Source organism: Semicossyphus pulcher, unplaced genomic scaffold (assembly GCF_022749685.1).
Source record: "Semicossyphus pulcher isolate SPU_LCO1_2020_fin unplaced genomic scaffold, fSemPul1.0.p SCAF_15, whole genome shotgun sequence".
Taxonomy (NCBI): Eukaryota; Metazoa; Chordata; class Actinopteri; order Labriformes; family Labridae; genus Semicossyphus; species Semicossyphus pulcher.
Window position 1 is genome coordinate 19,810,625 of NW_027211659.1, and position 12,760 is coordinate 19,823,384.

Consider the following 12,760-nt stretch of genomic DNA (forward strand, 5'->3'; position numbering starts at 1 on the left):
GTCCTGCATATCTGTACAGTTTTTAATAACACCTGTTGTACATTTTGTATTTTACGCATTGTTTATTTTAATATTTTCATTCTTATTGCCTTATTTTTTTATCTTGTTCTATTTAAGTCTTTAATTATATTTATTTTAGTTCTGTTAATTGTTCTGCACCAAATCACTAAAACAAATTCCTTGGAGCCTATGTGTAAAGCATAGACTGTACAGTCATTGGTGTAAAGCTACGATTCTGATTCCCTTGACGCTGTGTCACGAAAGCTGTTCAGCGTTTATATTTCCCAACTTCCTTGACTGCATCAGAAATGATCATCTGACCTCCATTCAACAAATGAGCAATTCAGAAGTAGTTTCTTCTCCTCTCAAGAACAGTACTCCGACAAAGCCTGCATTTTAAGCTTTTGCAAATCTGCATCAGGATGTTGTTATTTCGGCAGAGGTAAGACCCGTTAATTAAAGTAAATCACAAGAAAAACTGTTTCTTCCGGGTTCATATCGCAGTGGTTAGCCAGAGCGAAGCCTCTGTGTAACTTACTATTTACAATTAAACTGAGATTCACCACAAACAGATGAACGGGGCTCCGTGTTGGTTCTTACTTTATTATGTAAAATGTCAGACTCAACAGTAAGCCACAGTTAAAATCGTCGGTGGAAGAAGCAAGATTCCTTGTAGTAATATTAGAATGCAGATTGTCTTGCAGAAGAGAAATATGCAAAATTTCTACCCCAACATTGAATCTCTGGCATTATTCAAACAATAGTTCTTTCCTCTGTCCAGCAGCGTGGTCAAATACAGACTTGGAGAAACTAGTTAGTTCAGAACAGAGCCAAACGACAGCCTTAAAACAAGAGCATCAGAACATCATCAGAAAGCACATAACTTTAGGTTGGTCATTAATTATAGAGACGTTTCTCTGCTCTGCTCCTTAGAAATATTTCATTGTCTAAAATTCCAAATGTACAGAGGTTGTTTTATACTCCTAAAAAACTAATGCGATGAAATGTAAAGTTATTTACAGAAAAATGAAGATGTGGAATAGTTTACCTTCAGAGATTACAAATTTAACAAGTGAAACTTTTTTTAAAAATGAGTTTGAAGAAATATCTAATGTCACAGAATGCCAGCCCCTTTGCAAGTGCATTTTTGCTACATAATATGTGACTGTATGATCATTACTGAAGAACCTCTAGGTCTTCTTTATATTTATTTCACTGTCTGGTCATTGTACACACTGTTTTCAGAAGTACTGTCATTTTAAGCTGTATCAAATGTTTTACAGTCTTAACTGGGTACCCTTATACATTGCTGTTATGATTTTTAATAGTTTCATTAATGTTGATTGAAAGGTACTGTAAAAATTGTCAACCTCCATTTTAACCTCCAATGTCTATTTACCATGGTAATGGATTTCGTCTGACGGCAGGGCCATTCTCTGTTTGAGAAAGAACGCTAACATTTAGAAACACTGACTGGAGTAGGACTTTAGGCCAACTGGCTCTTCAGCCCCCCATCACTCTGTGGCCTAATTGTTATGTGTCTATGAGAGGTAAATCGAGGTGGATGGGCCTGAAGAATTGTGTGTATTTGTGTGACAGGTATTGACTTTGTATACGTGTCTGAGTGTATGTGTAGGTACCGGTTTGTGTAAACATATCTTAATAGTGTGTATCTGGTGTTCAGCCTGCATGATACAAAAGAAAGTGGGTTCATGTGTGAGTTTTGTTTGTGCTTGCACAATCTGTGTATGTGTTTGTGTGCTACATTTGCACACCCCAATGCTCATAAGTTAATGATCTCCCCCGGTCACTACTGAAGTTCTTCTTGTTTGCCAGAGCTAGACTTATAGCAGGGCTGTGTGTCAAGGCCTCTCTGGATTCAGTCGGCGTCCGGCTGCCTTGCTAATGGTTGACTTGCATATTCAAAATGGCCTCTTGACATTCAGCGAGGTGTAATGTATTATTCCCATTAGACATATGAACCCACAAAAGAGAGCACTTCATGCAGGTACCTGTGAGTGATGTGCTTGAGCATATATTCATCTATCTTTTTTATATCACAAAGAAGTAACACTATTCAGGACATTCAGTTGTCAACCCTTTATTATTTAGTCAAAATCTAATTTCATGTCATCTTCCAAAGCCTCTTCTTCTCCCTATTTTCTGTGGAGAATTGTAATTTTTTTCTGTCACTGTCAGTGGAGGGTATGAAAAGGCTAATTAATGTGTTTGTTTGCCTATTCCGAATTCATCATTTTGCTTGATGAATAATAGATCTAAAGAGGCTGAGGGGGTGATGAACGTTGGCGTCAGATGAGGTTGTGTGGAGAGGGGAGACTGTTTTGGGGAGGAAAAGGTGAGACGGATTGTTGTGCTGAAGATGGAGGGATGTTTACCTCTAAACAAGACACAAGGTATTGCCTATAATAGTATTCACTGTATGTTCTAAAGGAAAAGGAACATTTTCCAGAAAGGTTGAGAAAATTGTTTTTTAGTTTAAAGAAGGTCTTCATGAACAGATATCATGCTATTTTTCTCACCTCTGTACAGAATGATACATTTAAGAAAAAGCTTGACCTGAGAGATCTCCATTCTAATAGGTTTTTAAGTCTCATATTTAACGTTAAATCGTACCTGTCTGTGTGCACAGAGGTAGAGAGAACAAATAGGAACAGCAGGAGAAGGACAGATGGAATAGATGTTACCACATCCAGGTAGACACACACCTCATTACCCTTGGCCACAAATGGCCTGAGACGGGGGTACTTAATTAGCTCACTGTAGCTGATGAACCAACAGAAGCTAATTATCTTAACTGTGGCTTTTTTACTTGAAATGGAAATGTTTTTTTAAGAGCTATTAAGAACCAGATCTACAAAAAATGCCCTGGGTCCTTGTGTTAAAACCCTTACCATATTTGTAGTTGTAATTGAAGAGAAATGGAATGGGAAACTGTTTACCAGACCACTAACTCTACCTTATTTGAAACATAAATGCTCCGAAAGTCATTTAATATAATTTTTTGTTGTGCAATTTTCTCTCGGCCCTGCTGAATGTCATTTTACCCAAGCTGTATATTGTGCCTGCGTCTGGTCGCCTCGCCTATGTTGCTATCAAGACATCGAGATAATTATACCATAATGGAGGTGTTGACCTGACTCTCACCCTGCCTGCGTCTCACATTCTTTTTTCTGTGTGTCTGGTCTGATTTCTTCGTAAGCTGCTGCTCCACCTCCTCTGACTCCTTCTGGTGACAGAAACAAACTCTTGCTGCATAGGGATTAACCTTTAAAATGATCCTTTGATAATTGTGGAATATTACAGTTAGTTTATTATTGTGACATGTGAGGATGAGTGATACCAGCAGTTATTACCAGTATTATTGTTAGTATAATTATGAACTGATTATAAAATTAAGGCAAATCATATGTGACCTGAATGCACAAAAAATAATATCAAGTCTGAATTGTTCACCAGTCCTCATCTCCAAGTCAGATCAAAAATAACTCAACTTTAGAAAGTAAAGTACTGTTGCATGTGGGTTTCTCATGTCAAACAGATGAGGAATTTCGGAAGAGGTTGCTACATTATGATGGTCAACACAATGCCAAACTTACTAACTCAGTTTCATATCTACTCTTAACTTTTTTATTTAGATAAAGCAACTGAAAGATTGTGCAACATATTTTTTGCAAAGCATAGTGAGTGATGCAGTGAGTGAGGGAGAACACATTCACCAATATGGAAATCAATGGAAGCAATGTTTTAATCCTCCCTTGAACTGCAATCTTGAATGTCATGATTAAGTTTTTAATCTAAAGCTAATTCTCCAGGGATCCAAAGCCACGCTGGGAATTTCGTTGTAATTACAATCCTCAGAACTTAGACAATTGGATGAACTCTGGGATGTCAGGCAGTTTTGGCCCAAGTGACTTTACAGACCCAAGACAGTCAGAGGAATCTTGTAAACATGCTAAATTGCAAGAGGAACAGGGGTTGATAAACTGGAATATGAATTCATGTTTGCTTGTTTCTTTTAAGAATATGGGTCAACTATCCCTTTACACAATGGGCAAAAAGTTACATGTTAAATATGCCAGATTCCATATTCAATTTCAGGCCCACTGTCTTTTTTGTCCTTATTCTCTGGTGGTTCAGAAAGAGGGTAATCCAGACGGTGCTTACACTAAAATCATTGATATATGCGATGATTGCCATGTTATGCTTTCAGCATATTTTCTGAGCGTGCAGTACCTTCAAGGTTATTCTGTAGAATATTCTGGACAGTATTTGTCATTGTTTTGGAATGTTGCAGTAATAATAAACATATATTTGCATAAAGGAAGCATATTTGTCCACTCCCATGTTGATAAGAGTATTAAAAACTTTTAAAAATATCTCTTTAATGTACATTTCTAACAGGTAAAAAATGATTAATTGATTAATTATGAGTTAACTATGGACAACCATGCGATTAAGCCCTAGTCTTGGTACATGAGAGTCCAAAACTGAAACTGTTTTGTTCCTTTGAAATTTAATGGATCCCTTCCGATCGCATTTACGAGTATCTGTTTAGACAATAATGTTGTTTTCTGAGTGTTTTCAATGAGTGCATTCTTTTCCTATGAGTATTTTAGCTATAACATATGTATTTATGACGCTGTGCTTAAATTTGGTGAGTCTCGGTTGCTTTACAGCTGAAACCTACAGATCACTTTGTGTTCACAGCTTAATAAACCAGGACACAAGACTTTGGTTAATTCCAAAAGGCAAGGTGTCCACTGTGTGTGAATAATGATAAAGTACTAATATTTGTTTGTTTGTTTTTTGGGTCTGTAGGGGGCGCTGGTCACAGCTTGCGCAGATGACACGCTACATTTGTGGAATCTCCGGCAGAGGCGGCCGGCTATTCTGCATTCACTCAAATTCAACAGAGAGAGGTAAGAATACATTTCACGAGTGAAAACACAAATTATCCATCTGTTGCTCCTTGATGTGACTTTCCTAAATCAGAACATTCTGTTTTGCACATGCAGAAGAACCCTAGAACTGGCCAAATGATAGTAAAATCCACAATACTGTTCTCTGTATAGTCATCTTCATCACTATGATATTACAGATTCACACTGATAATCCAGTTGTCTTTGCTAAAGGGGGGACATGTTTTCTAATCACATGATTTTCAGGGTGCTGGTTTAGCTCAGATGGTAGAGCAGGCACCCCATATACAGAGGCTACAGTCCTCGACACACTGATCACAGGTTCAACTCACAATCTGCCGGTCATTTGGTGCATGTCTTAACCCCCCCTCCTCCACACATTTACTGTCTCTCTTCAGCTGCCCTATGTTGTTTAACCCATGTATTACTTTCTGAAATCCCTTACTCCACTAGGCAGTGCCCTCTGTGCACAAGAAAGCAACCAAACCCCACACCACCCAACATTTACAGGATGCTGGTCCATCTGTTCTTCCAACATAAATTCAAACACAATCAGTCCAATCTATCCTACCTCTGCCTTTGATCCTCTTTTACACTGTCTGATAAACCCGAGAAGGAGGACCCGCTGCCTGGAGGCTCTTTCTTGTCATTCAGCTGATGACCCCTCCTGCTTTGTGTGACACCATCCATGACCACCATCACAGGCAGTGAAAGCTGATTTCCCAGTTATTATTATGATTGTAAATCCATCACACAGTTTTCAGATGGTTGAAAAAATCTGGCATGAGCAGAGTAGACTGGTTTAAGAATGTAACAAATATTGCTAAGGCAACCCAGTCAGCCTGTGCAGGAAGGTAGTGAATCTATTTTTATTGTAATCACCATAGACCACATCTAGAAAGGTGTTTTCAAGCCAGGAGCCATATCATGGTTAATTTTATTGTTGGGGTTTTGCAGATGTGACCAAGCTTTACTGTCTTTCAACAGAAAATGGTAAATGGACTGCACTTACTGCCTTTCTGATCTTCTGGCCACTCAGAGTGCTCTGCACTTCATGTCATTTACACCATTTACAAACTGATGGCAGAGGCCCATCGTGTTCTAATTGTATTACACATAAACACACACATTTACACACTGATGGCATAGCGTTTGGTAGCAATTTTAGGTTTAGTATCTTGCCTAATGTGCAGCCTGGAAAGGCTGAGGATTGGAATGCTGCTCTTCAGGGTAATGGACCTCTTGAGCCAAAGCTGCCCCCTCAGCAGTGAGCCAGAAAAGTCCTCTCTTGGAGCTCCCTCACTCTGTCACAGCTCTACAGTGCTTCAATCTGACACCACTCATGGGTCCTAGAGGTCAGAGGAGATATTGTGGCTGTGTTGCTTTTCCCTAATGGCTTCACCTTTGACACAATTGGTTGCCATGGTACATACTGTAAGTGCTCAGTGGGCTGGGGAAAACATGACCACTGCAGGATGCTTGCTGACTAGTTAGGGGAGAAAAAAACCACAGTGAGCAGGGAGTTGAGAAAGCTGATTGTTCATTTGATTCCACTATCCCTCTTTGTTGTTGATTTTGTGTTTTCTTTTCACATTCTCCAACTTCCAGCAGAATTTCTAAACGCCCAGCCACCTGTACTTACCATCAATGAAACATACGTGATGTAATTTATGTGTCTGTTCCTGGTCACCCCTCTGCTGCTACTTTCAAGCACACGGCAAGGCAACAGGGAGGAACCTTGAGCAGAAATGAACTCTAGGTGGAGAGCCAACTGCCTTGACCGTTTGGTTTAGGAGAGAAAAAGAGACACAAAGAATTGGATGGATAGAGCAATGGCACAGCTATGAAACAGAACTATTACTCTATAAGTATTACCTCTAAAAGGTATTAGGGTACCTGAGCATTTAGGGGCTTCTTAATTTTACAGGGAGCCAATGCAGAGGTGTATATGGGAGTGATATGACCTCTTTTCATAGTTCATGTTTGTATTTGCAGCAGCATTTTGGACCAGCTGGAGGGTCTTCAGAGACTAAATATGTCTGCCTGATAGTGAGTTCCAGTAATCCATCCTATGACTAACAAAGGCGTTTACTAGTTTTTCTGCATCTTTTAAATAAAATGTGTCTGATTTTTGCTGATCAAGGATAACTCTCAGTTTCCTTAGAGTCAAGGGTTATCTATAACATTAGATTATATTTTTCTAGTGTTAAGAGCCAATCACAATAACTCTCGTTTTGTTTGAATTAGGTACAACGTGGGAGATATCTGGTCTTTTAGGCTTTAATGTCCTTAAGGCATGCTTTGAGTGTAGTTAACTGATGATTCCATTTGGCTTCAGTGATAAGTACATGTGAGTGTCACTTGCATTATGGAGTAATTAGATCTTAGAATCTTTAGCAATGTAAACGTATGTTTCCCATGCCAATAAAGCTCTTTTTAATTTAAATTTGACAGTTGGGCACTTAAGTAGCGACCTCTGCCATCAGTGTCTGAATGTGTGTGAATGTGACATGGAGTGTAAAAACAGCTTTGAGTGGTTGCAAAGACTATAAGCGCTATATAAGTACAGTCCATTTACCATTTACCACACACACAAAAGAATGCTTTGAAATAAAAGGGTCACATTCAATCAGATTGCTTTTACAATTCAAGGACTTTGGTTGGGCATACTGAGCGAAAGAGAGAAAAAGGGGAAAAAAACACTTTAAGCAAAAAAGAGTGAATGTCTGCTTTTGGCAGAATTTGGACGGACGGAATGAAGCCTAAATAATGAACAGGCAAGAAATTGTTATTCTGAGAGAACAACACAGTGAGATAGACCTTGGATTTCTGGGATTCGTCTTAGCGTCTAACTAACCGTCTAACTGTTTCTAAATGACAATTGGTTAAGCTAAACTACCGACATTAATGTGCTAACTGCTAGCATCGATCACTTTACATGTTTTTATGTGAAATTGTCTCTTAAGAGCTATACAATGTAGACTTAATAGCCATTTGTAACACTGTAGCCTATATCAGCAGTACATGCATATCTGCACCAAGCGCACAGTTTTCACAATGTGAGGAATGTGCTAGGGATGCAACGATTAGAGATTTTGATGGTACGATTATAGTCTGAAAAATAATCACGGTAGCGTAGCCTCCAGGTTCTTGATAATCACGTCACTGATGCATCACACCTGTCACTTTGTTTTCGTTCTGATCAGGTTTCTCTAAAAATAATGTTCCGACCCCTTATTTGAGAGTAAGAGCATAATAAACCGGTGTAGCGGAGCCTTCACAATTAAATAAGCGTGACATTTTAAAGAGCGCTTAACAGTGAAACCGGTTAATCGCTGCATCCCTAGTAGGGAACAGTGTTGGGTGTAACGCTTAACAAGGTAACACGTTTCTGTAATCACATCACATTTTGTCAGTAACGAGTAATGTAATGCATTACTGTCTTAAATTCAGTAATCGCATTACTGTTACTAATCAAACAATTAGTTCTATACTCGTTACTTGCACAACAGAACTTTCAAAATTGCAAAAATGCCTGGCAAAATGGCAGAGCAACCTACAATTTTTGAGGAATGGAGATATCGACATTACTTTGAATTTGTTGCGTGAAGGACAATAATTTAATGGTAAAGTGCAAACTGTGTCCAGGCCAGGAGCACCTATCCACTGCTCGTAAAAGCAACATGCGAACACAAAGCTGCTATCGAAAGACCCCCGGAACCAGAGTGATGCTCAAGCTGAGTGTATGCGCCAACCAAGCAGCCAAAACAGTAGAATTGGCAGCTTTCAGAAACATACTCAGCAAAATACAGACAACTCCTTATTAGGATAGGGATTTGTGCTGATCCGTGGGCCTATGTAAGATTTAACGTCATATTGTTAACTGGCAATTATGCGTCAATGCATCTCATTTAAGTTTCCATACCTGTCACAGGGCAGAGGTTGACTCTGATTTGAGAGAAGCTCGGCTTAACCTGATCACATGAGAGAGGCTTGTTTTTGGGGGCATGACTTATACCGGTCAGAGGGCAGGGTTTGGTGGGCCTTGGTTTTAGGGGCAGGGCTTGGCTCTGTCACAGGGGCTTGGCTTGTTTTAGGGGCGTGGCCTATGCATTTAACGGGGTGGGGGGTTGTTTGTGAAAGGGGCATGGCTTATACCTGTCACAGGGGCGGGCTTGATTTTAGGGCGGGGCTTGGCTATTTTGTGCCTACTTTCATGCGTTTTATCCAGGTTTGATTCCCGCCCATTCCCATTTTCTCCCTGACTATCCACTGTCTGCTCTCTGTAATCAAAAGCATAAAAGACCAAAAAAATTTTCTTTTAAAAAAAAAAAGAAAGTGTTTTACTTGTTGTTTACTTCTATTTATATGTTATTTAAGTTAGGCAAGGCAAGTTTAGGCAACACAGTTATGAACAGAACATTAAGGACATTAAGAGCAATACAAGAAATATGACATTAAGCAAAAATAAGACATTCAAATAAATAATATATTATAATATCAGATCAGGTCCCCTCAGAACAATGCAACAGTACATGCTTAAACTATGGTCTCCTTTCTAATTTACCATAATTTTTTAAAATTCCCACAATTATTTATTTTCTTGAGTCCCACACTCCTTTATTTCACCACCTATAACATTGTATTACACAGTCACAGAGTCCCAGACTCGTACAACAGTGTTAGAATCTGTAAGTTAACTCATCAGTTAAACTTACTTTCTTATCAGTTCCTAGAACTTTATTAATGGCTCCCAGACCCTGAATTGTTGCAGTCATTTGTTCTTAATAGTTTTCCTTTTTTTGTTACCCTACTAACCACTTTGAATTTTGTATTTGTTTTTATTTACTCCACAAATGTGTTTGACACCACTGTTGTATCTGTTGAAAGAAGAAGTTTTAAACCGTCCCACACCTCATAATATACATCTGATCAACAAATACATTTAAAGAAATACACAGTTGGGAGGAGCTGAATAGCAAGACTAGGTTTAAATTAAATATTACTGTGTGGCTAAAACACACCAGCAGCTTAATTTTTCTTCATAAGACTTCACTATATGTTCACAATCAGGTGGGCAAAGTCATTAAGCTATGCAATAATAAGAATTGAACAAGATGTAAAACGTAGAAAAAGTGGAAAAAAAAAAGATAACAAGTTTGCGATCTGATATTTAGCAAGGTGAACATAGGTTTCCAGAAAAAATGAGAGAGAGGGGAGTAAATTGCCCAGTACAGAGAAATATCATCCCTGGTGCCAAATTGTCGACTTTAGCAGAGGCCAAAAAAACTTGCAATAAATAAATTATATATAACATAGGTTAGATTTTTTGATGGATGCACAGTGCAACTTAATCCATTACATGTACTTGAGTAAATTTTTCCAAAAAATTTACTTCTAAGAGCACTTGTTTTGTAGAATACTTTTTATTATGACTTGAGTAAATTTGAGATAAAAAATATGTACCTTTAGTCTGTTACATTGGGCTACACACGTCTCGCTACTTTTATTGACACCAGGGTTGGAAATTAAGCACTTGCCAGTCCGAAGTATAACTGTTAAGGATCAGTTAATGAATTCACCACATACGTGGAAGTGTATGTGAAGCGGACGGCGGTACTTCTGTATGACGACGATTACATCACTGTCTAATCCTTTAGCAGATGTCTGCGACGTCTCTGCTGCTGGGGAGAGCTCTTGAGTTTACTTCACGGAGGAATACTCACTCTAGTGAATAAGCTAATGCAACAAACCCCTACTAAGTTAACCATCATCAGTGTAGTCTGCAAGCACCAGTTGGCAACTTATCAACAGCTAACCACCGAACATAGATGAGAAGAGATGCGCAGAAACTGAGGCAATGGTTTGGATCAGGGGAGAGTGGGGCAAGGTGAGCCACCTCATGTTTCTGATCAAATGTGCACACTGTTTGTCATTTAAGCATACACTCATGAAACACCCATCATTTCCTTCTGGCAGTGATGGAGAGAAACACACAGGAGAAAGGCTTAGAAATATTTAGGCCTGCACATATTTTTTTGCTTTGCAAAGAAACATTTTAGGCTATATCAGTTTAATAACAAGTATGTCAAACCAAACTATCTGGGTCAAATGACAGCCTACCAAATGACGATTTGTAACATGCAATGTTGAAAAACATTTATGGAATATTGTTACAGTTAGAAAAGATAAAAAAAATAAGTGAACTGACTTTGGCCAGTTACTGACAGAATAGTTTGGAAAATGCATGGTAAGATTTTGGAACAGATCATTTAATTTAATTGGAATATGATTTGAATGAAATGACTCACTACTTAGAGTAGTTGTTTTACGTGATACTTTCTTACTCCTCTCAAGTAATTATTTCTATAGCTACTTTTACTCCTACTTGAGTAAATATAATTTTAAAGTAAACTTGAGTGCCATTTTTGGTTACACTACCCACCACTGTGTATGTATGATTCAACACTGATCCAGCCCGAAGATTACAATGCTCTGTACACAGATCCATTGTGATGTAGACTGATGTCAGGAGAATTTTTGTGGACTTTGAGCTTTCCTTATTCTGCCTCTGTGGTAGGATGGACTTGCTCTTTTTTATTCCTCTACATTTTGCTAGGTGAATGAGAGGTTCTCACAGCAGAATGCAGTGATGCAATGAGTTAAACAAAATGTTTATTTGATTATTTTTTATTGTGGAGTTTGCTGTAACCAAGTTAAAGGTGACAAGTTGTACTGTACATGCAATAGTTTATGTCATCAAACAGTAACTATTGAGTTGTGTAATATATAATCATCCTGCTCTAGTCGTTGAACCTTTTAGTTTGAACACTGGAATGTAAATTACACTTGTTAAAGCCATGATGTCAAAGGTAGCTTGTAAATCTTGATTGTGGGATTGCTTGTTGGGTTTATAAGGGAGTTACAAGACATGCAATTGAGTGCTGATATGCATGGATGCTACAGCTCCTAAATGTTGTCCAGAATGTGCTGAGTTTGTGATGGTTAATCTTGTTTTAATATGACCCATTTGTGCTAAGACTAATTACATGCAAGACAGTATAAATTGCCATGTAACACCCTAGGCCCCCTTGACAGTTGGATTATTGTTATCTCCCCAAGCACCTTAAATCCTTATTGAATTGTCTGCCATCTCATTTGTCTTCTATCTAATAATCCTGCTGCTTGCTGGGTGGTTGTTTGTAGGTCAGGAGCCCAGTGTTCCCCGCACCTACCTATGCATGGTAATCAGCATGGACAGGAGTGACTTATTGGTTCTGATCTTCCCTCCCTTTTTAAGGTGATTATAAAGATGATAGATGGTAATGCCAGAGCAATTATTGTTGATTATTGAAGCAGCTTTGGTGCTTGCCTACTAATCAACCTCGAGTTTTTTTACCCCACAGCTATTCCCCTTTCACTACACAGGCTCCCTGTTGCCGCCCGTATTCAGTTCAAAAGTCTGGTGCTAGCTCACCTTGCAATGAAGGGAAGTAATACTTCCTCTAGAGCAGGGGTTCCCAATCCCCGGCCCGCGGACCGGTACCGGGCCGTAGGTTGTTCAGCACCGGGCTGCGAAACCCAATAGGTGTCTATGACATTCCAAATATTCGGAACCCATTCAGAACCGTCGAATGGGTTGTGTGAAGTGTGCAACCCCACAAGGCCTCGCGCCTCTAAAAACACTTCAAAAGTCGCCCAATTCAGCTGGAAAAACGCAGACCTGGCAACCCTGGCTTCGCATCCCGTGAAACCTTGATCAAGAAGCCTGATGCCCGTCTAAAGCTCTGTGTTTATCAGTGAAATATATGAACTGCACA

At 39.0% G+C, this 12,760-nt stretch overlaps 1 protein-coding gene across 1 annotated transcript in view; it reads left to right on the plus strand.

Annotated features, from left to right (window-relative positions):
• The window catches only part of stxbp5l (syntaxin binding protein 5L), a 135,091-nt gene that overhangs the window by 49,525 nt on the left and 72,806 nt on the right, over positions 1–12,760 (plus strand). The window contains exon 4 of the mRNA XM_069662688.1: positions 4,840–4,940. Coding sequence (XP_069518789.1) covers positions 4,840–4,940 — 101 coding nt within the window. The remainder of the gene's footprint in view (positions 1–4,839; positions 4,941–12,760) is intronic.